The 27,805-nt window shown below is 38.5% G+C and overlaps 1 protein-coding gene across 22 annotated transcripts in view; it reads left to right on the forward strand.

Moving 5' to 3' along the window:
* Window positions 1–27,805, forward strand: part of ptprk (protein tyrosine phosphatase receptor type K) — a 127,056-nt gene that overhangs the window by 83,493 nt on the left and 15,758 nt on the right. For 9 of the 22 annotated variants that reach the window (XM_030405005.1, XM_030404999.1, XM_030405003.1 and 6 more), the window contains 16 exons: window positions 3,602–3,784; window positions 4,090–4,209; window positions 4,602–4,711; window positions 4,823–5,024; window positions 5,111–5,216; window positions 6,291–6,363; window positions 6,586–6,708; window positions 7,482–7,556; window positions 7,874–7,910; window positions 16,432–16,567; window positions 20,603–20,632; window positions 23,463–23,623; window positions 24,504–24,539; window positions 26,243–26,254; window positions 26,888–27,075; window positions 27,435–27,534. In XM_030405005.1, coding sequence (XP_030260865.1) covers window positions 3,602–3,784; window positions 4,090–4,209; window positions 4,602–4,711; window positions 4,823–5,024; window positions 5,111–5,216; window positions 6,291–6,363; window positions 6,586–6,708; window positions 7,482–7,556; window positions 7,874–7,910; window positions 16,432–16,567; window positions 20,603–20,632; window positions 23,463–23,623; window positions 24,504–24,539; window positions 26,243–26,254; window positions 26,888–27,075; window positions 27,435–27,534 — 1,692 coding nt within the window. The remainder of the gene's footprint in view (window positions 1–3,601; window positions 3,785–4,089; window positions 4,210–4,601; window positions 4,712–4,822; window positions 5,025–5,110; window positions 5,217–6,290; window positions 6,364–6,585; window positions 6,709–7,481; window positions 7,557–7,873; window positions 7,911–16,431; window positions 16,568–20,602; window positions 20,633–23,462; window positions 23,624–24,503; window positions 24,540–26,242; window positions 26,255–26,887; window positions 27,076–27,434; window positions 27,535–27,805) is intronic. The other 13 variants (XM_030405001.1, XM_030405014.1, XM_030405015.1 and 10 more) reach the window with 9 other exon arrangements.

Genomic DNA, 27,805 nt, shown 5'->3' on the forward strand with positions numbered 1-27,805 from the left:
AAAGCTCCATCTGTGGAGAACAAAGCCTTTTAGTTCCAACATGAATCCAACCGTTTGTCTGTCTACCGGAGGAGGGGACAGGGACAAGGCAGCCTCTGTGGTTTACCATTGGACCTGGTCCCGCTCGATTCTGGCCACGTTCCAAACTAGTTATCGCCTCTCCCCGTTCCTCCTCTTGCGGCTTCTCTCTTTCCCCCTCTCATCTTTCGCTCCCTGCTCCTTTTATCAGTCCCTCGCTCCCTCCAGCCCCTGTTTAATTTTTCCACGCATTGCTTTGGTTTTACATTCTTCTTTATTCATTTTCTATGCTACTCTGTTTGCCCTTTTTCTTTCTTTCTTTCTTCCTGCCCTCTTTCTTTGTCTCTCCTCCTACCTTGCTCTCTACTCTTTCTCACTGCCTTCAGTAAATAGATAAGCAGCAATGCATCATGGGTCAGGAGGCGAGTGGGGGTTTAAAATGCATGTTAAAGGTGCGTGCGTGCGTGCGTGCGTGCGTGCGTGCGTGCGTGCGTGCGTGCGTGCGTGTGTGTGTGTGTGTGACAGGCAGCCAGTCATATATTTTCTTTTAATTCCATGTTGAAGACCATCTCACTGGGAAGCAGTGTGAGCATCAAGAGCCCCCGAAATCAATACAAGTTATGACACTGCCCTAACTGTATGTGTGTGTGTGTGTGTGTGGGTGTGTGTGTGTGTCCTAATAGCCAGGTTTACGGTGAGAATCACAATTATTGATTTATACAGGGCAGAGAGATGGAGAGGAAGAGACTGAGACAAGTGAGAAAGAGATGGGACTAGAGGGAGAGACAGACAGGTCTTCCTCTCGCTCTATTTAAATGTCAACCAGCCAATAACAGGTTGAGGCAAAAATGAAATGCTCTGACCCCCACACTATTAACACACACACACACACACACACACACACACACACACACACACACACACACACACACACATACACACACACTGCTGAGCAATAATATTTTCCCAGCAGACAATTATCTGCCCGTCATCTAAATGACTTAACAAACCTCAACATGCTTCCATTTTGCTTACTGCTGTGTGTGTGTGTGTGTGTGTCTGTGTGTGTGTGTGTGTGTGTGTGTGCGTGCGTGCGTGCGTGTGTGTGTGTGCGAGAAAGAGAGAGTTGTGTTTGCCCTTGACAACTTCTTATTATGAGAAGTTTTATTGAGACGAGCACACACACCTATACATGCTCTGCCCAGATTTAATCTTGATTCTGTCACAACCTGAGCTGTGTGTGTGTGTGTGTGTGTGTGTTTGTGTTTGGGTAATAACCAATTGTGAGAGTGTCCATGCCCGTGAGTTCGTGTGCATATGTGTGTGTGTGTGTGTGTGTGTGAGTGACAGGCAGATAATGGGTTGTCAGAAGAAGCGACAAGTTTGTGTCCTTGTGTTGTCTCCTCTGAGAGAGGAAGACCAAGAGAATAACAGAGAGGGAGGCAAGGGGGGTTGGGGAGAGGCTTGCATCTCTATTTAAGGTGAGCTGTTTTTATTAAAGGAAAACGTAGAAGGACGCAAGGAAGCAGGTTGGTTGCAGTTGGACAGAGACAGAAGAATAGGGAACATCCGACAGTGAATGAAGACTTGTCAGCTTATGATGAGGAGCAAAACTTTAAATTAAATCTGTTTTGCTTGAGATACAACTTGAGTCTTTTGGGCTGTCCAATCCCAATCTGTAAAATCAGTATCAGAGATCATCAGGACATGTTCAGTATTGACTGTATTGAGCCTTGTCTTGATTACCATTCTCTGCTGTCAAAAAGTTGGAATCAGCTGAAAAGTCCTCTTACTTACTTATTTTACAGGAGTATTTTAATTTCATGTCACTTTGTACATCTGCACACCTAGATTCTAGAGAGCAATATTGTACTTTTATTGTGTTTATCTGACAGTCATTGTTACTAGTTACTTGAGTTGAGCCAATACTAGACTGAAATAAGTGTTTTGTATAGATAATGTACTTTTTTAAAGTACGAGTATCATCTCACAAGTAAAATGTCAATATCCATACTACAGGTGACAGAAATGTATGTATTTAAAAAAAAATGGATCTCTCATTCTACTTTCATGATCAAGAACATTAATCTGAAACTCAATTCTGAGGCTGGTTTGTAAACAGTTGCATCCTAAATCATAGATAGAGAAACTTCTGATCAACCCATTGCAATCCTGCCCACCAGCTAAGCACCACCGACTTCCACCTTAGGCAGCGCCTATCTTGAGTACAGAAACAAATATAGATAATTTAGTAGTTAAAATCTGATACTGTTGTACAGATTAAAAAACAGTATACGCAGTAGTTAAATATAGATTGGCCTGCACATCACCAGTGGAAAATGCTTTTATATTATTGGGATTGATTATCTGTTGTGGCTGTAATTACAACACTCCAAGGGGCAAACTTTTGATTTCAACATGTTTGATGAATTTGCTGATCACATTAAAGTACTTTAACCCAACTAACATAAAAATAACATAAAATAATTAATTTAATTGAAGAGTTTGAGGGTCTGAATACGTATTTTACCACAGCTACTGTTGCAAAAATATGAACTGTACCAGAAACTACCAGAAGAAAAACTGTTCAACCTCACTAAACATCATTCAGTATCTCCTGAATGACAGAAAACTACACTTTTGTTGCCCCAAAGAGTAATGACATTCTTGAGAAGATGCACATCATCATAGCTCCTTGCCATGTGACTGCAGCAAATCTAAACACCCTGACACACACGTATACATTGCCATTCAAACTGCTGTAGGAGAAGTAGACAGAGTGATATTTCTTCTGGAGTAATAACACCCTTCTTGGTTGAGCGATATCTGCTCCAGTCAGAGCGGTAGTTTTCTAACGCAGCAAAATAACTCAAACAGTTTGTTGTTGCTGGAGATGATAGCTTTCCTACAAAAACTGCCGCTTTGTCAGTTCGACGGTGAGCTTGACGGTTAGTTCTCCACACTTAGTGTTGAATGTCTGAGGAAGCACAAGTCGGTAAACATTCACGAGAATGTAGGACCACTGAAATATAGCAGACTGGTATGAACAGGCAGCAAACAGATGTGGAAAGGTTTGATTTTGTGGTCTTGCCTGTGTGTGTGTGTGTGTGTGTGTGTGTGTGTGTGTGTGTGTGTGTGTGTGTGTGTGGAGGTGGGTGGGGTCTGGGGGGTTATTGATCCAGTTAAATGAGCCAGTTAAGGTAATTAAAGCCCTGGGCCAGCAGGAGGAGGTAGATTATATTGACTATAACGGGTCTGAATACACATAAAAGATGGAAACCAGAGACCTGCCTTGTGGAAGTTATTGCATTTGAGAAACAGTTGAATGGCAGCGAGGAACAGAACAGATATAAATGTTTATAAAAAAAAAGAAAAGTCTTGTTTTATCTTGAGGAAATGTTGACTCAGCGCTCTTGGTTGCAGAAAGTGCTGTCTTGTAAACCTCAGAAACTTTCAGCAAGGTTTGTTCACATATTACCGGAAAAATTGTTACTGTGAAAACTGTGTGATGGAGGTTAAGCAAGTCAGAAATCTGCTCCTCAACATTTAGCTTTACCTCGTGTTCTCCTCTGTTTCTCTGTAGAGCCTATGCGGACTCCAAAGCGGCTGAAGATTGCTGAGACCAGGTCACGTCTCATAGCGGTGGACTGGGAGTCGTTAGGTTACAATATCACTCGCTGTCACACCTTTAACGTCACCATCTGCTACCATTACATGACCGCCAGCAACCGCAGCAAAAGCGACTGCTTGGACATGGACCCTAAAGGTAATATATTGAATGTGACACACTAAAAGACTTAGTATTTAATAAGAAAAGGCTGCTTTATGGCATTTGTTTATGCTGACTGAGAACTGTGTTTTTAATAAGCCAACAAATCATTTAAGTATTGAAATACTGTATAATGATAAGATACAAGCCATTTTTAAAAAGTTTCCGGGGTGCAGATTCACAGTGAGCGAAGTAGTACGTTGGAAAATATGTTTGTTGGTTGTAGCCTTAAAGGCTTTAAAATGGTACAGATTGTTGTGTTACAATAAAGTGATGTTTCTTTCATTTCTTTTTCTTCTCAGCACCACGCCACCTGGTAGGAAACCTGCCACCCTACACCAACGTCAGTCTCAAGATGATTCTGACCAATCCAGAGGGACGGAAAGAGAGTGACGAGACCATCATACAAACAGATGAAGACGGTATGATGCACAAAGAAACACTCACTTTTGGCCTTTGAAATAAAGGTTAAATGAATTCAAATGCCGTCGTATGTATGTGCAGATCTTATTCACAGCCACCGATGGAAAGTAGAGGGGAGTACAAGTTAAAAAGCATTAAAGATCATGACTTGTGCTATGATTTTGTTAATAAACAAGGCACATCCTACCTTTGTTGCTGACATTTTTGGGAAAGCTCCATTCAATTAAGAAAGTTCTTCAACAACAGCTTTTAGGTACACGTTTCACTTGGACATGGATCAGTAAAATCACTGCTGTGTGTATCTACTTGGAACTCCTTCATTTGGAGTAGAGAATTTTACTGTTTATTTGATAAGCATTGTGTAATTTTGTCTGTGTGTGTGTGTTAACAGTTCCAGGCGCAGTTCCCAGTCAGTCAGTACGAGCCACTCCATTTGAAGACAGAATCCTTCTTTACTGGAAGGAACCGTCTGAACCCAACGGAGTCATCATACAATACGAGGTACTATTAGCAGAAGCAGAAGGATAGTCATTGTTGTAGGAGTCAAACTTTCACTGCGCTCTGTGGGAACAAATGTATAAACCAGGATTCTGTGTCTCTGTCCAACCTCAGATCAGCTACAGCGGCGTCCGTTCATTTGACCCTTCGGTGCCTCTCCAGCGGCCGGGACTCACAGCGTCTCTGCCCTCAAACGCCACCCATCACCTGTTCTCCATGCTTCACCCAGGTGTCACGTACCAGCTCTCTATACGTGCATCCACCTCCAAAGGGTTCGGTCCTGCAACCACGCTTAATGTGACCACTAACATTTCAGGTAGAAAATATGTTTTCACATGTTCTATTGTTACACCTTTTTTGGCGATACATGGACACTGATACAGACTCTCTCTCTTTCTTCAGCCCCAACAATAGATGAGTACGATGGATCAGAAGCCTTCCTGAATGAAACTGCAACAACCATCACTGTCCTGCTCAAACCTGCCCAGGCCAAAGGAGCACCCATAAGGTACCTTTATTCCAACATGCATATGTAGATAAGCAGTATACAGTACATACCCAAACCCAGGCTTATGTCACACCAGCCTGTATTCAATTCATAGTTCATGTTTCTGTCCTCAGGCATATAATTAATATGTACATGATTCCAGTAATGGACTGGAATTCTTTGATTAAGAATTGCTGTGTTCCACTCCACCAAATTTTAGAGGAAAATGTTGTACTTTGTACTCCACTGCATTTATTTGATAACATTGCAGGTTGTATGAATCAGAGCCAAAGCAGTGCATTTTTAGATTAATTTATTTTATCAGCTAAGGATTTAAAGGATTTTTAGAAAAACTCTCATAACAATAATCAGAAAAATGTTTGGATCTCATACTAAGGTCAAAATTCAGTTGGCAAAGAGTATGCAATATATAGATTTATGTAAATAAGTGTATAATTTACTTTTACTAGTTTTTGTTTACTTGTACTGATACCTAAGTAAGACTACTTTTACTCTAGTACTATTCACTGATTATCAGATACTGCACGTGTAAATATATGCATACATTTTGTTACTGATTTATATTTATTGCCAGAAAGTTACTTTTGATAATTTATTAAATTTCATATCAGATACGTAAAGACTTTTACTAAAGTTCTATTCATATGAGTGACTTTCACTTTTTCCAAAGTAATATTTTAACACAAAATGATACCAGATTACTCTTTGGTACTTTTACCACACTAGTTAGTTCTCCTCTCAATGTAAAGCCATACAACAACATTAGGTAGCTCTTCTTGCATTAAAGCAAACAATGCAGTGGTCAAGTTTTGATATGTGCATTACCATACAATCAGTACTTAATATGATTAAAATTAGGCTAAGCTAACCATGAGTTGCATGTAATCAGAGGTATTCTTGTCAAAAATCAAGTTGATGAACAGTTATTAAATAGGCAAAAACATGTAAACAGGACATGTAGCTACACAAACTACTTTCGAAATTAGACCTTGAAAGTATTTATTTATGATGTGTTTATCAGTTAAATGAAAAAGCTCCATTAATAACGTATTTGAACTGTCTTCCTGTCTGCAGTGCATACCAGATTGTAGTAGAGGAGGTGAATCCTCAGCGTACACGTCGTCAAGCTTCCTCTGACTGTTACGAGGTGATTATTAATCTGTTCTACATCCATTCAGCAAGCCATGCCTTTACAACCTGTCTTATATACACGTATTTGTTTGCTAGCATACATTCTTAAAAGTTTCAGTTAAACAGAAATCATTTCACAGTAGATACCTACTCTTTTGTTCTATACATCATTGGATGTTTTGATTTTGAACGATTTATAGACATATTATCTTTAAGGTGAATATATCCTCTTTCCCAGGTCCCAGTTTCCTACCACAGTGCGTCTAGCGGTGGATCTCCATATTATTATGCCGCCCAGCTGTCCCCCAGCAACCTGCCTGAGCCGCTTCCCTTCACTGTGGGAGACAACAAGACATATCAGGCAAGCCCTTTTTATCTCAACAACATATTCTGTAGGTAGTGCTGCAGAAATGTCCGAATGATGAATCGGATAGAAAACATATTCGAAGTATACCTTTATAAAAGGAAAAATCACAGAAAAGAGGAAACAGACAAGGAGGAAATTAAGACTGAGTTATCTTTGGTTTGTTATAATATCCTGTAGTACAAGGAGTTTCATGCTTATGCTTAGCTAAACTTACAACCAGACATACTAGAGATCCCACAGAGAAGTTGAGTAGTAAGTGTAATAAATGAACATAAATGCCTTAGCAGAAACAAAAAGAAATGTGTTTCATGGTCACAGCTTTTGCTTTGATTGAATTGAAATATGTAAAAGAAATAGTTCAACCTTTTGGAAAATATCCTTGTCTGCTTACTGTTGCCGTTGTAGTTAGAAACGGCTAATTATCTTTTGTATGATTTGGATTTTGTACATTTGAGGTGAGATATAACCTGTTAATTTGTTACCTTGAAATATTGTTCATTATTCTTTTCTGTAATTTAGCCTTCTGCTGGCTATATGTTCATATTTAGCACACATGAGAGTGGGATCGATCTTCTTATTCAACTCTCACCAAGAAAGCAAAAAAGCATCTTTCTCAAAACGTTGAACTTGTATTTTAACAATATTTACGACAACAAAGAGACAAACTTAAGGGACAGAAAATACATTCTCTTTCACAGAGATAATACGTCAAATCTGTCTGCACTTACTCTCATATAAAGTTGCTGACCTTTCTTTTAACTCCCCAGGGTTTCTGGAATCCTCCACTTGCTCCGAGGAAGAACTACAACATCTACCTTCAAGCTGTGAGCAGCACAGAGAGGGTAAACAAATATTATTCATGTAAATACACACCTGTCTCACCTGCTACGAGTAAATAGTTACACTGTATGTACACATTTAACGTGACCCACTAATTACACTAAAACTACATTACAGCTTCAAGCATCTGAGACATCTGAGACTAAAACACATATTACATACTACTTTAAAATACAGAATATCTGCAAGCAACTGAATATGCGCCACTTGTGTATGTACAGTATTTAACATACAAAGTCCAGTTGGTTGATGCTATAGTTTGTTGTGCAAGGACTTGGGACTCATGTACCGCTCCTATTGTGTCTTTTTTTTCCTTCAGGAAACGAAGACACAGTGTTTGAGGCTGGCGACTAAAGGTAAGATCGCACTGTGACTCATACTTAACCTTGAGACCTCAAAAATAGGGAGGATTTTGAAACCTAAAGCCGAGTTTCCTATGGTCCTCCCCCAGGATATCTTGAGTTTCGGAGACTTTTAAAACTGCGATAATATCAAACTGGGACAGAAAAAAAACATCAGCACACACACATCTTTAGCCTTCATCATTTATCTCTATTGTGGCATATTCTTATTGGGTTATTATGAACTTTTTATATTCAATGTTAGTGTGTTTTCACTGTCTCTGTAGACATTGTGTCATTAATTTGTAATCAGCCTTTCTTAGCACTACAATTCCCTTGATGTTAAGCCACACAGGTTCAACTGATTGACACAGGTGTTTTGTATTAAGGCTAATCAAGTGATTATGTTAAAGAATGACAATATAAAGTACACTGCGACAGCATTTTTATGTTAAATACTTTTAATTTTGCCTTCAGCTCTCAGGAAACAAAGCAGAATAATTTGCTCCTCTAACGTGAACTAACGAAAATCAAATATTCATTCAGTTGTTTTTTTTTAAACCTTTTGTGACAAATGGGAATTTTTCTTTCCAGAATATCTAAAATATTCTTAAGTATGTCTTTTTCCTCTTAATTTTTTTTGTCCATCTCTCACTAACTGAGGAGTACGAGGCACCACATGACAGTAGACTACATGCTGTACAGTGCAGGACACAGGTTGTGAAAGCTAAAAGGGGAAAAAGGTGTGAAAATTTGTCAGAATAAAAGATAATTGTGACCCAAGGTGGAGACTGAGAAAGGGCAATGAAAGTCAGGAAGGTTGACAAGAATGCTCTCACTGTTGATACCATTTTATTTAAAAAAAAGACATCAGATAGATGTCAATAAAAATAGAGTAACTATTTTGATATATGTATATTCTGTTGTTTAGTTGCCTACCATCCCTTTGATGATCAACGATAATCTGACTTGGTTTTCCTGCTCATCAAGTTTGTTTTGTCTGATATTACAGATTATTTGGTGCAGTATAGCTGTGTTAGTAATCTGATCATCCCCATACACTGATTTGAGGGTAAACTCAATGAGACAATCATATATTTCAGTATTATAACTCTTAGTGGAGGCAATGTTATTTTTTTCAGAAAGAAAACATTCATGTTATGAGTTTGTGTGTGAATTTATCCCCACACAGTCTAAATGTCATGTTTTTACTCGCAGCCATATGTTGATAGATTATCATACTGGTCTTAAATGACGTGGAGTTAATCCTCCGGCAACCACACACACACACACACACACACAGTGCACACACAGTGTTTTGAGGAAAGATTTTTAGAAAAAATGCGGTTGATGGATCAGACTTTAGCTGTGTGGAGTAAGAACGAGGATAAACAGAGAAATACATGACCATGTTTTCGATGAAATTGACAATCCTGGTGGTTGCTGGGGGCTTTTAAAGAACAGAGAGGGCATTCGAGGCAAAACAGAAGTTAACTAACAGATGTCACCATGAAACTTATTAAGACAATTCTTTACTTTTACTTTTTAAAAATCTGCAATTTTATGTTTGAACATATGATCAATGCATTATCTATTAGATATGTGCTACTTTGCTGATGTCTAGATTAGAAATCTGAACTAAAATAAACTAAACGCATCTGTTTATGGGACATTTTAGTTGTACTAATCTGAATGTAATGGAAGCAAAATCTCATTGACCAGTGATCAGGTACTAGACAGTAGATTATGATGTTCATAATGGTTTTGTTGTTTTGGGAATAAAAAAAAACAATAGTCAAGTGAAGTGATGAATCATTTGTATGTTAAACATAAAGTAAATGTTAAAAAATGGCCAGTACAGTTCCTCAGAGCTGGAGTTGACCAACCACCCAACAGTCTAAAACCTGATCAGTTTCACTTTACAAACATATAAAACACAGCAAACTGTCACATTTCAGGAGCTGGTGCCTGCGAATTTCTGGAATTTTGGCTTGGAAAAAGTTTGATTATCAAAACAGTTTCTGATTAATTTTCTCCCAGTCAACTACTCAGTTAATCAACTAATCTGAGTTTCACAGTCAGCTGTTGTTAATGAACAAACAGACGGTGTTTGCAGCTTTTGATAAGTCATAAGGCAATTAATTTTAATATAACTACCTTAGACATGGACAGTTTTTCTGTTGTCTTGACAAATATTGACAATTCAAGTTAAGATAAGATGAGCAAATAGGACTTTATTGATTCCAGACTAGCAAATCCCATTGTTATAGAAGTTCAAGAGTCAAAAGCACAGGTGAAAAATGATTGAGTGAAAGATAAAGATGAATCAACATAAATGTAGTGTGACAAAACATTTGATTCAATTTGTGAGATAAAACGACTAATTCAGAATGTCATATTAACCAAACATTATTACAAATGGTGTGGTAAACGCAGCCTCATAGTACTTCTGCATCCTACTGCACTATGAGTGTTAAAAACATAAAACAAATTTAGTAACTTTCTGAGCTCAACTGATGGTCCTTGTTCTGACCTTCTAGTGCCAGAGGATCATAAAACTACACAGTAATAGTGACATAATTTTTAGCACAATCAGCCACAGTGATTGTATAATTAATCATCAAGGCTGATTGAGTTGTAAATTTTTACAACCTATCTAGGGACAGCCATAGTAAACTAGCTCAGGCGATAAATACACAAAGTCTTGGAAAATTTGTCATAGTCTTTTAAACTGAGATATATCAGTCTGCTTCCTGATAAACAAAGCCCTCCTGCTGATAAGAGTTAACCTATTTTTCTTAGATAACAGAGTTTAATGTGACCAAGACATGTAAGCCAGTGGTCTCATAGGAAATTGATCCCGTGGGATAGATCAAAGGTGTGGTGCAGTCCCTCCAGTGCCTGTACGGTGCCATGTTTCCCCTCCAAAATGAGTGAAAATGTGGGAAGTTGCTGTGTTTCCAGTGTCATCATATTTCAAAAACTGCCGGTGCTTGCAGTAACTAGAACAGGTGGTTGAAAGAGATGACGCCCCATCTCTGTAGCCTGAGGAGGTCTGACTGAACCTGAAAGACTTATTTTAGCCTGTTTCTTTTCTTTTTTTTAAATAAAGCAGGAAAACACAGTAATGGATGGCGAGTCAGATGACCGTCCCTTCAGCTCTCTTTCTCTCCGTCCCTCTGCATGTGCGCTCGACCGTGAATCCGGAAGGGAGGATTAAGTGATGGTGGTCCTATTAGGTCATCTGGGGTATTGTGTATTGTCACTGCTGCCTCAGGGTGTTTTGTGTGTTTGCGGCTTGCTGTATGGGTAAGTTGTGAGTGTGAGTGTACTTACTGACCTGGATAATTTTTTACAGACATTAAGAGCTACTGCCGACATTATGAGGTCAGACTCAGAACCCTGTTGAGATGTTGTTTGACAGTGTGGCTTTGATGCCCTTTGCCCATCGATTCGTGGTCTGACAGTCATTAAAGAAACAATACGTGTGTTGTAGATTTGAGCCATTAGCCAGAAAATCATGAGGTAATGTTTTATAAAGTCATAAATGCAAAATGATTTGGAGTCATGGAGCCACCCTTGTGTATCATAAAACAATTGTATTTATTTATTTTATTTTGCTCAGTGAAACAAAGCAGCAGAAACACAACAACAGAAACAACACAAAATACACTGGTAACTGATAAAGACAGATTGGAGCTAGAATCGTTATAACAGCACTAGTACAGCCCAAGGTCAGTTTTTAACGTAAACAAACTTTTTATCTTTTTAAAATAAACTTACAGGTGTTATTAATCATCATCCATATATGAACATGCACATTAAACACAAAAGTCTGCCTGAAGCTTGATGAATATGATAAATCCTCTTATTTACGCTCGCCAAGTGTTCAGAAATAAATGTCATGTTCCAGTGTTTTTGTATCTCAGAAAAAAACTACCTCTGATGCAGAAAGGTGCAATGGAACACCATCCAAGTTGGAATTCCAAGTCAGAAAGTCCATGTAGCCTAAGTTCACCGACATAAACACAGATTACATCACAGCAGTATGGCGGACGTGGTTAACAATAACTTTTTACCTCTTCATCACTTTTTTTAAGTGCCCTCAACTGTTAAATCAGCTGCTCTAGCTGCTTGTAAAGTTCGCAGATTTGCCATTCAGACACCCATTTGCAGCGAGCATCCATGTTTTCCTGAGCAAACGCACTTTAGACATTGGAATTCGGAAACACTAACTCGAAATTTCCCACTTGATATGGAACAAACCATAATTCCATGTCTCAGGGTTTAGGTAATAAATGCAGCAGAAAAGAAAGGAAGTCGGACAGAGTTTAGAGAGGTATTGTTGAGATTGTTCTGAAAATAAGGAAAATACAGAATACTAAAGGTTTAGCATATCAGTTAACACATCACATCATCATGCTTCAACTATCCATCTGAGTCCTGTGTTTTAGTGAAATATTGTTACATAATGACATGGGCTGGGCGGGGGGCATTTTAAAGATCTCAGCAGCAGAAACCTTTTATAACAAAATAAAATGTTAAGGTCAGAAAATATTGAGGGAGATAAAGAGAGAGAGAGGGAGATTACGTTGATCTTGTTGATATTTAGCATTAGAAGTGGATTATTGTTTGATAGATGTATTGCATTATGTTGAGTTTTGCGCATATGTCTTTGTGTTGGATTATTTGGATTATCATAATGCATCATAATGTTCTTACGGTGCAGTCCGAACTATTCTGGCATTATGGGATCAGATCACTAAGCTTAGGAGCATGAAAACAGATGCTCGCTCTCTTTCTGTTGACTTTTCCGTCCATGATCAACAGGGTCGAGCCACCACTGCAGCATGCACCGTGCCTGAAACATCATTTGTGAATTATATTCCCAAACAGACGAAATCAGGGAGTTCATTCAATTCTCTGAAGTCATCAGGAGCAGAAATGAGTCTGACTACAAGTAATATAGGGTGACAGTGGTGCAGAAACATTGGACGGCTAAAGTCAAATTGCATTTCAGAAGCATTTCCCAATGAGAGCATGAAGCCGAGGATAACCTGAAATACAAAGAGACACGGTCAATTGAGCGTTTCATTTTATTTGTGTGTATATAGTCAATGTCTTTTCATCTTTTATGTTTTCTCTGGTGTGGTTGCAGCTGGGAGCTGGAGTAGGAGTAGTGAGTGTGCAGAGGGTTCACTGGTTCATTACATTTACCAGCAGGTGATTCAACAAAGTGAATCAGAAGCTGAAATCTGTAGTGTTTTTACTACAATTGACCCAGCTCCACAAGATAGTAAATTGCAGGGATAAACATTTTCAGCTCCCACTGATGCTTTGTTACTGCCGTGCCAGTGTCAGCTGGTCCATTTTATATCATCACAAGTGCTGGATGTGTTACCATGAAGGTTTAAACAGCTATTCATGTTTCACAGAAGGTGAATTTTAAAGCCTTTGGTGATCCCCCTGGCTTTTCATCTAGCGCAATGTTTCAAACTCTCAAACTTCTCCCACCGTGTACCACCTCAGAAAATATTAGCCTCTCCAAGTACCACTATTACGACCAGTGTTAAAATACAGGAACACGGCCCTGTTTGAAATCGTGTGTATCCTGTCTCCAAAAGTCAAAGAACAAATGTATTTTTGAAAGCAGACTGCGATATTCACCACAAGACCGTTCTATTAAACTCTCCTGCTCAACAACAGTGAAAGCTTTCTTAGGGGGTTTCGATACTGATTGGTATAGAATTTGTTACAGACATTCATGCTCACTTCAGGATGAAATAATAACTTTGGTGGTCCCCTTACTTGTGATCTAGCACTACCATCAGGTCAGAATAGAATTTGTACAATATTTTATGAACAAATACCTGCAAAATAAATAACATTCAGCCTCCGTTGTACTTCTTTCTACAGGTTTTGTGCAACTTAGCAAACGTTAACATGATAATATGCTTAACACAGTAAACTTAACATGCAGTGTTGGGGCTATTTACTCAAAAAAGTAATAAATTACACATTACTCTCAAAAATAGTAATGCCTTTCATTACTTGATTACTCCCTGAAGAAAGTAATTAGTTACATTACTCATTACATTACTCGTTACATTCATGTTGCTCCACGGTTCCTTAGCAACAAGCTTTGTGTGTGTGCGTGCTGTCTCCGTAGGTGAGTCCGGGTGCTTCGTTAAGTTTGAGGTAGTGTTAGCAGTGGTGGAGAGAAGTTTCCAACACAGACAAAGTGTGTACCTTACAGTCAAGTTATTTTCCTTACGTTCAACAAATTCAAGGTAATGTTTGTATCTCCAACCATCAAAAGTGGCTTTACGCAGCGGGGGTCTTCAGGCAAGTCGCATGCAGCAGCATGTTCTGCTCGTGTTGTTGACGCTGCCATCGTTATCCCATCTCCCATTGCGGGTGGCGACTAACCAATCGGTGATGGTGAAAGATACCTTGTGCCAAATCCCAACCAATCAGGCAATCACTGTTCCATTATCGACGGCCCCCGCCCCTCCCAGCCCGTTTTGTGTGTTGTAGCAATGTAACGTAAGGAACGAGCTTGGCGAACTGTAATGTGATTACTACATTCAAAACAGTAATGCCTTACACTACTCATTACTGAAAAAAGTAATGTTATTACAGTAACGCGTTACTTCCCAACACTGTTAACATGCATGTTATCAACTTGTCATGGTCAACATGTAAGCAGTTCAATCTCCCAGACCTGCAACACAGCAATAAACAATAATTTATTGACTTTTAGTTAACATAACTCTTCTAGTCTGTAGTTTCTGTCTTATTTGTTTCTTGTGGTGTCTCTAAAGTTTTTCCTGCTGATGTCCCGATATCTGTACAAAACACACACTCTAGATAGTTTAGATACAAGCTGTTTAGTCGAAGCGACTGTTGTGTGTAAAAGCAGCCTCTTAAATTATTCAACCTGATTGCCATCAAGATTGATCAAGAATTGTCAGTTAATCTCAATATCTCAATCTGCGAGCCGACTAAGCTCCTCAAACAAAACTCCTGGCTATATTTTCATCATGAATGACAGTTACCATGGCATTTGTGTTGGCAGTTGTCTTGACTTTTACTTACAGGGAATATTTAGAGTCTTGATATTTACCTGAACTTTAGCACAGGAGTGTTTAAACATTTGTATTTAAAAATGGTTCATCAGGATTTGTTTTCTTATCACAGACACCACTTTCCTGATGTGAGGGCATTTTGTAAAGACATTAGGAGAGAAGGCAAACACAATTCCTGAGGCTGTTGGGTGGCATAGTTTGCCAACCTTATTTGACGCACGGTTGTGTAAATAGTTTGAAATATTTCCAAGTGTCTATTATCTGTAAAATAGGCTTACACTCAGTGCAAGGGAGCTGCGGAAGATTCAGGGTTCCTGGTAAGCTTAGCTGACTGATGGGTCGCCACCCAAGAGATCTTGTTGGTTAGGCGCATTACTTCTTAAACTTTTCCTCGTATGATATCATGCAGCTCTTTGACAAAAAACGAAAAATGCTCTCAGCTGAAGGAAAACCCAGACGATAACACCTTTGAAGCCAACTCCAAATGCTTGATCTCCCTAATTCACGTAGATAGATTTTTATCAGCAGTCATGATTGACATCGAACGATTTGTTTTGATTGCGGAAAAGCATTTTATCAGGCTGCATTTAATGTGAAAGCCTTCTCCAGTTTTAGGAACATTACAACTGTAAGACAACAAGAGTTGTAGTCCAGTTGACTTCATATTACGCTGAAACATGGTGGATAAAAGTAGGATTAGGGGTTAGGGTTAGGAAATTGGGTTGATGGCAAGAAACTCTTACCAAGTCATGTCTTGTATAGTCATTGTATTGTTTCTGTTGCTCTTCGTTATCATTCAAATTCTGTAAACAGCTGTTTTCTTTAAACGCTCTGATCAATTAAAAACACGTTAAAGTTTGGAAGAACGACTTGAAATGGACCATTCAAGGAGCATGTGAATGCAGCGTAAGCTACTCCTAAAAATCAATCGCTACTGAAACTTTCTGACATGTTCTTACAGTAGCTGTATTTTGCTTGTCAATTAAAAAGAAATCTACTAGAAAACTGGACATTTTGTACATTGTATTCCCCAGATGGCTGGCAGCTTATAAAAACTTGGTTGCTTTCCAATAGCAGTGGCTACAATAATAACAGTACAAGAATCAATCTGGACCTCAGAAAAGCTTTTAGTACTTTAGTGAGTGATATCTCAAATGTTGCTGTGTGAAAAAATCTTTTTTCACTTCTGCTGTCCAGCAAACATTAACTCTGTAAGCTCACTCATGAAACAAGAAACTATGTGAAAGTGTGAAATGAAACATCTACTTTTCAACCACTTGTGCAGCATTTCGAGATGTTTTCCCCTCAAATTTTCAAATTGTGTTGCTGAGGTATCTCATGATTTAGATTTTTTTTTTTTTTCAATTCCTAGTATTATGAAAGAATCAATCAAGTATTACAGCAATTTAAACTGATATTGATGTTTTTTTACTGTCATTATGCTGTAGGTGCTACAGAGGAGCCTGAAGTCATCCCTGATCCCGCTAAACAGACTGATCGGGTGGTGAAGATCGCTGGGATCAGTGCTGGTGTCCTCGTCTTCATACTGCTGGTGCTGGTAGCCATCCTATTGGTCAAGAAGAGGTGAGTGACAGCCACTAACCACTGCCACTGAAACCGCTTTGATGGAAGAGTTTCATAAAGAGTGCAAATATGAGCAACAGTACTACACACATACACAAATGTGCACCTGAACTCATTCTCCTGTCGTGTGTCAGTCCAGTATTTGCTGTAGTAACACCATCTTCCATCCATCCACCATAAAACGTTGATCTCCCTTAAGAACCAGCTTGATAATTTACAGGAGTCTGTTCTGTTGTCATAAATAGCTGACGGCTTGTTTTTTTCTAAAATCCATGTGACAATGTGGAATTTCTAAAATTAGAAAGTCCTACCTCACAGTTGTGTGATTTAGTCCAAGAAAGATCTGATGCCGTGTTTTGCTTTTGTCTTGTACAGTACAGCTGTTGAATCAAACCAGACAAAACAAGCAGTCAGAGCATCAGACTCAACTGAGAGTGAGAGTGAGAAAGAGAAACACAGTGAAAGAGATCCTCCAGAAGAAGATATAATAATATTGTGAGATATGCCTTTACAGTGTTTGATTTTGTTTAGCTAAACCAAACTTATATAGTCTGACTGCTGAATACACAGAGGTCCAAAGTTAGCACACACACAAATCTTGAAGTATAGTACACTATTCGCAGTTTGACCAATCTATCAGGCCGCTATGCCTGCATGATTTGTGTGTGCTACCTTTGTGTCTTTGTATATTAAGCAGTTTTGATGTAACAGTAGAATGTATAGCATAACATCTAAACCTAGAATGTGGTATCGAAGAGATAAAGTGGCACAAAGATGACGGACTATTTACGAAAGATTTATTAGCAAAGATGACTGAGAAAAGCAAACTGTAGGAAAATGGGGAGTGAAGGGTGGTGCTGAAGTCATGTTAAATGTGTGGTCAAAGACTCTAGACTAATACTTCTTTTTTTTTTCGCTTGGATTCATACTTTAATGATTTGGAGCGCATACATTTCTTTGTTAGTGTATCTTTGTGTACTAGAATACACTCTTAAAAAGAGTTTGCATTGAAAGTGTGATAAAGGCTTTTTTTTAGAAGAAATTAAAGAAAATGTGAACATAGAGACCGTATATATCACATCCTTCACTTTTAGGAGAGCACTGCAAGGACTGAGAGTTTGTCTTGGTGTCACTTGAGCTGTTTTGGCCTGTGATGTGTTAGTTTGGTGCAGGGCTCCACCATGTGGAGGCTCAACACAGCTGCAACATGAGGATGCAGATGCAGTTTTTAAGATTCAGAATCAGACTTTAGAAAGAAACGTGACTCCAGTTTATGTTGCTCTCAGTGTACTACAGAAATACACATAAAGTTACAGTTAGAAAATTAAAGGACATTACTCAAAAACCACTCCAGTTGTTAGCTTGCTGTAATATTTCAATGCTAGATAGTAGTACACAAACATCCTCAGACACTGAAATACAAAGGTTATACACAGAATAGCTATATTTTTTGTAACTAGGACTCACCTCAAGGCATCATAGAAAGCAAGGCAAGTTTATTTGTAAAGCACCATTCTGACACAATGTAATTCAAAGTGCTTTTTTAAGACTTAGAAATGCTTTAGACATGAATAAAAATCAAAGCAAAAATTAATCATTACAGATAGAACATCTATTTGAATGACTATCAGACAGAAGCCACCAAATAAAAAGTTTAATTACATGGTGTAATTTGATCACATCAGACATTTATTAAGCTGAAGGAGAGCCATCTTCATGATTTAATGTAAACCCCCCAACTCAAAATTCTATTCATCAGGGTTCATCTGAGCAATGTGAGGTTACATGAGGATAAATTATGCATTTGTACTTTTCAGGGTGTGTGTGTGCGCAAATGTGTGCACGCACATTTACAAGTCATGATGTACACGAGTGTATGTGTGTAATAATGAACTATTACTAAACATGTCGTTCCTCCTGTGACCTTTCAATTAAAATCTGGTGTTCAGAGAACCTAAGTGCCTCGTTAAATATGGAATAATTAGACATTTAATTTGCATATTCAATGCTTCATATCACAACTCAACCAAACTTGAGCTCGGTTTGGTCATTGACCCCCATGTATCTTAAAGAAATGACAGGAAATGTAGGATTAATTATCGTCAACTGATGAAAATGTCTCTTTCAGGAGATAGTGTAAACGAACTCCTCTGAACATTAAAGTGTTGCATCTTGCCAGAGGCTTTAGAGAGTGAGCAGGCAGTCTCTCAATTACAACTGATCGTGATATTGCTCAGCAAATCAAAAACAATTAGATTATAGTCAGTAATAAACTCTCATCATTGGAAGGCTTTGCTCTCACAGCCTCTAACCTCCATATTTTTGTTCTAATTCTCTGAATGAATTCATGTGATTCAACATTCGTGCTTTAGTGTCAAAGTATAATTGTAAATGATAACCAAAGGACCTGAGCTGAAAATCAAGGGTAGAAATATTCTCTTTATTGTAGAAACTGTAACCGAACAGTGTTTGACACATGCTCACTATCAGCCAGAAGCTTGATAGTGTTTGATCTTTGGTTCGCTCTGCCTGATAACTGTAACATGTTTTACTGAAAATCATCGTCAGTCCCTTTAGAATTTTAGACCTTTTGATTATAGAAAATTACTTGTAAGATAATGTTTTATTAGGAGGCAGCTGTTTGTGACTGTGCACACAGAGCCAGGAAAATGACCTCCTGGCTCCGCTCTGAATTAATCTTAGCAGCAGATCACAACGCTGCCTAAATATTATATTTATGTTATATTAAAATGTAATTCACCAGTATGAACAGCTGTTACAATAATTGTTGGAAATGGAAAAAAGTATTATGTTTAAGTATGTGTCCAGGTACATACTCTGTGTTTTTGTTTTTAGTCATGTTTTTAGGATGATGGTGAGAACATGTGAGACATTACTAAAAAAAATGTCCCTTAAACATTAACTTTATGTATTTAAGCATATATAAACTTTCCATTTAATTACGCTTGTGATTGAAATGCATACAAAATGTGTTTGGTTGCATATCTGTGCACTAGATATCAAAATGCCAACACTTTATGATAACCATAATTAATAAATGGTGAATTTATAGTTAATTAAACTTGAGTTGATAGTTAGCATACTATTAGCAAACAATTAAATGCTTTATAAACAATTTTTTAATAAATGGTTCATAAAGAAATCCAATGATTGTTAACAGTAAAATAGCTATTAACTACATTTTAATCACATTTGAATGTACCAGTTATTAATGATGGTAATTTTAAAGCATAAAGTGAGTCCTCAAAACTTGGTTTCAGTCACATTGTATGTTTGTTTGGAGCTATGACATCATTTGTGTTGAGCTGTGAAATTAAATGGTCACTCTGACATTTTTAGATTGATTTTTTACAAAACTGTGACAACTGACTTGGAAAGGATTGTCCTAAGTGAATTTTATCAGCAGTGTTTGGTAGCTTTTCCACAAAGGTTTCTGGGGAGATCAATCTTCATTGTCATTGAACCTTTACAACTTTGAACAATACTGCATCTTTAAAATGGTGGGACATGATGACATCGCAATGACATCATGCTTGCTTTGCAGGAAAGCGAGCCGCGTGGTGTCACAGATCAGATAGCTTTTTTGTCAGTTTAGACAAATTGTTTACAATAAATAATAATGAGTAAGTAAGGCTGATTAGGGCTGGAAATTAATAATCAGGGCCGTCCAGTTAGAGTAAATGCAGCTTTAAAATAATGCATGAATCTTTAAAAGAGACATCCAGAAGCAGAGAAGAGATGGACTGCATGATGATAGTTTGTTCTTATTTTAGCACTGGATTTACAAGCCCCTTAGCTTGTTTCTTTAGATTATAGCTTGAGTTGTTATTTTTAAAGAAATAGGGCCCGTAGCCAGTATAATAACCCCTTGCATGACCCTCAAGTTGTAGCAATCAAAAGGTGTTTTCTTCTGTTTCTGTTGTTGCTGGTTGGGACAGGACAGTATTGTCCTAATTTGCATATTCATGACCCTTGTGTCTCATTCTTTGCTTTCTGATTGGCTCACAACCCCAGGAGGACCTACTATTCATACTCTTATTACCTGTAAGTAAACAAACCAATCAACAATCAGCTCACCCAGCTGCTGTTACCTTAATGGGCGACCTCTTAGTGGCTAGTTGTTGTTATTTTTAAAGATGCAGTATACTTTTTTCAAGACAGAACACATTTTCAGCTCTGAACCAACCAGCCAAAGCCATCCTCATTGACGCCTTGCCAGGGTGGGGGTCAATTCACTTTCATGTCAGTCAGGTCAGGACTTCAGTGAATGCCTTCTCTTCAGCCATTTATATGAACATTTTAAAATGCTTGGATACTGAAAAGTTGTTAATAGCGAGAGAATGTTGATGGTTGTCTGCCTAAAAATATCAATAAAATAAATAAACTAAGCATCCACTTTTCTAAAGTGACTGAACTGACAGTGTATTGACCTCAGCCCTGGTGTCCTCTACATGCTCCAAAGTTGCTCTGAAGCAGGCTTACAAAGGCCAAAGTTGGCCATAAACCAGAACCAAAGCAGGCCAAAGTGGGACGACACAGGCCTAAGCGTGTTATTTGAAAAAAGAATGCTGCACTTGTGACTTGTAGCTCTTTGTGTGCATGTAGTCATGTGATCATCCATCCGCCCATCAAGTCACAGGTATCACGGTTACTCTGCTGCACATGCTCAGTGTCTCTCTCCTGGTTCCCGTCCTGAAACATGTTCCTGTTTGGAGAACGTGGCTCAGATTTTTTGGTAGTACTTGGTGGTATTTCTCATGTTGTGGGCACTCCTGTCTGTACTCTGTCTCTCACTGGCTGTGACCAAAATGGATCCTCCTATGAAAAGAGGTGGGGATTATTTAGTGCACCATTTAGCAGAGGTGGCAGTACATTCTTAACTCAAGTAGAAATACAGGTACTTGTGTAAAAAAAAGACAGTGGTTAATGTAGAAGTACTGACTTCTACTGGCCAGTTCTGTACGAAGCCAACTGGACTTCACGTCATATTAAAATAATTCAAAGACTATTAACTTAAAGGTAGAATCAGTAGGATTTTTCCGAACTTTTCTGAAACACACTAGAAAGATAGTTGATTGTTGTGTCTCATTTCCAGGATGGTAAATACTGACATACTGACACCCACTAGGTCACCACCATTCTCTGTTTGTCAGGAAGTTTTCCAAGAAGTTCAGGTGGAATGCCAAAGTGATTTAACATCGATTCAAGTACATTTATCAGAAAGAACCTCTACAATTACTCTTTTTGTCCTCCTACAGGCAATCTAATCTTTTTCATACCACATTTGAAACCACTCTTACAAAGATGACCTTTTTGCAGGAAAGGACATTGACATGTTTTTGTAGGATGTCTTGATATACAATTACCATTTTAACGATCCAGCATGTTCCGTAGATATTACAGGACATTTTATGAACACATATTTCACTAAAAATCAATTCACAATTTAAGTTTACAACTCACATCTTAAATAAAATATAGATTCACTCCAGTTCGGTCACAGCTACCCACCTCTTTTCTCTTTTTCCTTCTCTTTTCAGTGTATGACATACACAGTACAAGTACACAATACATGGTGGTTTATAATATATATGTTTGGCCTTTCCACCTCTCCATGTTTTCAGTAATACACTCACACAAACAACTTTACACATTCAGCAGTTAAATCAGTGTTCCTACTGAGTGTGTAAGTGTGTGTATTATGTTTGTATGTGGTCTTAGAGGTGGAGTTTTTTGGGGTCAAGAGGTAAAATAAATAAACACAGCATGCTTTCTGTCTGTTTACTGGGAAGAAGTCAGAGCCCATTTGTATCAGTTAAGCAACAATCAAAATATCTTCATCAAACCTTTTATGTTGGATTTTAAACTGCTTTACAATTGAGGAACCAACTCATTAAAAAAAATAATGTGGTAAAATGTCTTTTGACCTGTACAGATGTTGTCCTAACTGATGCACGTCTATGGCTCTTGGTGCAAAAATGTTCCTGCATGCTCCGTCATGCTTGAAGTATTAAGCCCTCTACACGTCTTTTTCCTGGGATTTAACAGACACGGAGGGAGCTACAGTTGAACAAGATACCTGGATGTTTAGAATTTAAATATTATTTTTCTTCAACGGGCAGCAAGGTGGATGATACAGAAAGGTTTCAGTTGATAAGTTAATTCCACATTATGAAAACAGCCTGTGAAGAAAAATAGAACATTTACATTAAAACATCGAGTAAAAAAACAGTAGAGCTCTCTCATAATCTGGACAGACTTTATGAAATGATCTCAAGTCACACAACTAATACTCCATGATGATAACTGTGGTACTTTAAATGACCATTTTTTTCCCTGTACTGTGGTCTTAATGGGACTTTTCCTTTGCTGTTGGATGAAAACCAAATGTTTTGTTTTTGTTGTTTTATTTAAGGCCTACTATCTGCTAATGATAAAGCTGATGAAATTACAAAAAACAATGAGGACTATAAGTAGAACATTTAAAACACTTTCATCTGACTGCTCATCTCTGGTGCTGAGGTTGATAACAGGTTTCCCTTTGCTTCTTATAGGTCATAGGTCATTTTCCCTGGTGTGTATTAGATGCTGTTTACCCTCCGCTCCTCTAGCTGAGCCTGTTATATGCTGCCATTTACAAACAAGCCTTTCCTCTGCCTTCCTTGCCTGTTCTCTCCTCATTCCTTTCTCTTTCTCCTTTTCTCTTCCTTGCATCTTGAATCAGCAGCCTGCAGCCCCCAGCCGTTTCCACAAAAAAAAAGACCTACTATGAACAATTGACGGCAGTACTCAAACGGTGATGGTCTGCAGGTTCGCTGATGTTTGTGTATTTGTTTGTAAGATGGCTGACTGCGTCTGTCTCTGCCTCCGACAGGAAACTGGCTAAAAAACGTAAAGATGCCATCGGAACGACTCGGCAGGAAATGACTCACATGGTGAATGCTATGGATCGCAGCTATGCAGACCAGAGTACTCTGCATGGAGAAGATCCCATGGCTGTGACGTTCATGGACTCTCACAACTACAACAACAGATGTAGGTTCAGAAACAAGACTGTTATTATTGTGATTTTTAACCAGAAATAGTAGTATCAACGATCAAAGAACAAAATTCATCTAAACTTTTTTACTTATTTTCATCTTTCTTCTCTTCCATATTTTTTTACTATTCTACTTTCCAAGGTTATTCTTACTAACAGCCAGGTAACAACTCAGGCTGCAAGTAGTTCATATTTTTTTGAGTTCTAAAATTCTTCTTGGGTTCTAAAATGTCTGAAAATAGTGAATAATAGAGCTGCACAAAATGAAAAAAAAAATCATATGATGATTGTTTCAATAGCAATTGCGATTACTTGGAATTTTCATTTTCACTGAGCTATCAGTTTCACGATGATGTGACATGTGTTGGAGTCTGTAGCAAACAGACATGTTGTCCTACTTCTGGAGAACTCGATTTGATGCCAGAGCACTACAGGACATCATTATGATGCTGGTTTGCCATATTGTGATGTCAATAATATTTCAATGAATTATGAAGCCCTATTGAAAAATGTCCATCACAGTTTCCCAGAGTCCACACGTCTTTTTTGGGTAATATTAACAATGTTAAAGCCAAAGATGTTTTGTTTACAATGATGTAAAAGAGAGAAATGTGTCGACTCTCACATACTAGAACCAGGAACTACATTATTTTGGGTAATTTTGCCTGGATAATGACTGAAATAGAATCAGTGATCAAAACAGTTACTAATTGATGTTTTTGCCTAGCAGCAGAAATGAACACCATGATCAGTGATTCAGCCTGAACAGTTTTACAGTTTACATTTACCGAATGCTCACGTATGACGGTCAGCTCGTCATTTTTGTTTGATTAACAATGAAATTCAGAGAATTTCCTCACCGTTTCCTCCCTGCAGTGCCCAACGATCCTCTGGTTCCTACTGCTGTGCTAGGTGAGAATTATGGCATGGTTGGATATGTCCCATTCACCACCAGCTCCCTTTATTGATCACCTATCATCATCCCAAAGCCCCTGTGTTTGCAGCCCTGTCTCTGTTATCCCTGTGCGTCATTAAGTAGGTCCACATTTTGTGTCAGGCGTTCCCATTGTGTCCTGCGGTGTGATGGACTTTGACTTCAGTGGGTTGTTGGAAGTTTTGGTACCAAGGATTGCCTCTTTTCTGCATGTTATAAGTGCTAGATGTTTCATAAAGGTCTCTAGCATTATCAGAGATGGGGACCTATCAATTCAACAAGCAGTGAAAACCACTGAAATGGATATATTTACAGGGAAATACAACAAAAATACAAAATGAAAGTCTGATTTTGGTTCAGAGGCAATCTAAAGATGTGTTTTTCTCTGCCACCTTGTGCCAACTCTTTGTGTTAAACACGGCCGGTATTAAAAACTCCAGCAGCCAAGCCCTTCATCTGTCGTACTGTGTTTTCCTCAGGTTCAATCACTCCCAATCCCAGCCACATTTTCTGTTCCCTGCTGGGAGTTATTGATATTCACAGTAATTGCCATCATTCTCCCTTAGAGACCTCATTATTTCCCCAGTTTTTGGTTGTTTTAATGCATGCCATTTCCTGTCCCAAAAACGACAGCAACTGATCCATAAAAGCAGGAAGACAATTTGTCACATTACCACTGCAAAAACGACTGCCGATTAAATCTGTGACATCGAGTGACCGTGAACAGCTCAGTGCCTGTAGTCCTGTGGAAGTTTTCTGTGCATTGGATCCATCTGCCATCTGTGTCGGTCCCCAGCCTTGTTTTGTTGCTGATGCCCCGGTCTGAACTGTAAAAGCTGCAGTTTTTGCCAAGTTGGAAGCTACTCCAGCTCCCATGTTGAACCGCACTGTTTATCTTTAGTTTGACGCTGCCGCATGATGTAGAGCTCCAACATACCCTTAAGGGTTCCACAATCCACAATGCCACCAAACTGTGTTAATTAACTGTTCCATTGCCTCTAATTTGGAGTGAAGGCTTCAGTTACAATCTGTCTTGGCCAATCACATCACAGAATGGGAAGAAGTAGCAGGAAGTAGCGATTTAAGAGGCACTGTCGGGTCAAGTTTGCTGTTAATTGGCCTGACGAGGGCTTAACAAACCTTTAACAGTCAGTAATGAGCTAACATGTCCTCAGAGCAGAGAGACGCATCGGCCGGATGAAATAAACAGTGTCAGTTAATAAACAGTGGTGGGGATGAAATCAGTCGGTTATGTTGCAACACCGGGCTCCTCCATTATACAGCCTGTCAGTCTGTGCATTACTCCTGCCAGCTCACATTATAAACCACCGCACCGACACATTCACCTGGAAGATCCACAACAGTTTGAACCCATGATTACCTGCAAATGAAAGCTTTTTAATTACATCATGGAAGCTATAATCACAGCCTGTCTGCACCATATAGCAGATGATTGGTCATCTGTGTTTTTAATTTCAAATTGACGCAACAGATGGATGATATATTGTAGATACAGGTGTTGAGAATGCTCCATTGTTTTGTGAGATCAGCTTCTGTTTATTTGTATCATCATATATGTAGGTCTTTGTAGATCATGTTTAGAGTCTTCCTAACAAATCCTCCTCCTGCAGTCTGACTAAACCTCTTTGCTCTTTCCTTTTAACGCTGCTTTGACATGTAGTTCCAATCACAGGTGAGTGTGGACAGAACATACAGAGAGAGAACAATATGACTCATGGGGTGTTTTTTATTGCTTATATTTAACCATGTTAGTGACATTGAGATCAATGATCTCCTGTGCAACAAAGATCTTGCAGCCACACAGAGTTACAGAATTGAAAATAACTGGAAAGCAACATGAAATAGAGAGACTTTAAAATAAACAGATAAAACATTCACACACAAACAACCTGGACTTTTAAATCGTCTGTAAATTGTTCCATGCAGTAGGTGCAGAAAACCTAAAAGATCTCCTTCCTAATTTCCTAATTAAGTTTAGACTTAAGGGACAACAAATCAGAAAATATCCACAGAACAAGGATTATGATTTCAAAATGTCTAGTTTAAAAAAGAAGATAAGTCAATTGGAAGTTTGTCAAGAAGGATTCAAGTAATACATTCTTTTCAAGCTTGTAATCAGTGAATGTGCTATCTAATCCACATTAACTCACAAACCTTTGGAAATGTTTTTACAACATGATTCATTCCTTAAACCTGAAAAAAACATCACTTTATTTCCTCAGACAGTATAAAATGCTGCTGTAATCGCAGTGCAAACTGTGGTTAATTAACGGTTGAACTGATGAGTAGCTTCCTCCTCTTGCAGATGAGAACCACAGTGCCTCTGCAGCAGAGAACAGCAGACTTCTGGATGTTCCTCGGTATCACTGTGAAGGAACTGAGTCTCCGTATCAGACGGGACAGCTCCACCCTGCCATCAGAGTGGCCGACCTCCTGCAGCACATCAACCTGATGAAAACATCCGACAGCTACGGCTTCAAGGAGGAGTACGAAGTAAGAATAATAGTAGCAGTACTTTTATTACCACTAGTGGAAGGACCCGCCATGATGATGTGATATAGAGAACAACACAGAGCATATTATAAAAATCAATGTTAGGGCTTTACATTAAAATGATAAAATCCCAAGAATGGCTGAATTGCCTCTTAATTTGAAAGTATTTTCTGTCTTATTGACTAAAAAGTTAAAGAGCCACAAACCTTTTTTATGATGCACACTTTTGTATCCATGCCTAGTCACCGCTCATGTTACCATTAAATGAAGCCACTTTTTTCTGCCCCGAGTCATCCAGCTGGAATAGGATCGTTTAGGACCCACGAAGTGTAATTTTCTTCTTATTGTTTCGTCTGTTGTTGGTGATACAGAGCTTCTTCGAGGGCCAGTCGGCCTCCTGGGATGTTGCCAAGAAGGAGCAGAACCGCACCAAGAACCGCTATGGGAACATCATAGCATGTAAGCAAGCACGCTTAATTTATGTATGTCCAAATCAGAAGTTACAACCTGCTTTACAGAAGGAAGACAAGACAAAACAAATACATACAACTTACATGTATTTTTTTCAAGGGATGTGTACTGACTTGGCTCTTGTGAGACTTTGTGAGAGACTTCAAGGTTTGATTGGCAATAAGTACACAATCACTTCACTGAGTACTGATGTGTTCTCAGTAAAATCGATTCAAATCATCACAGAAAAGAGTCTTAGTAACACACTTGCTTAAAAATG

This window comes from Sparus aurata, chromosome 22 (assembly GCF_900880675.1).
Source record: "Sparus aurata chromosome 22, fSpaAur1.1, whole genome shotgun sequence".
Classification (NCBI taxonomy): domain Eukaryota; kingdom Metazoa; phylum Chordata; class Actinopteri; order Spariformes; family Sparidae; genus Sparus; species Sparus aurata.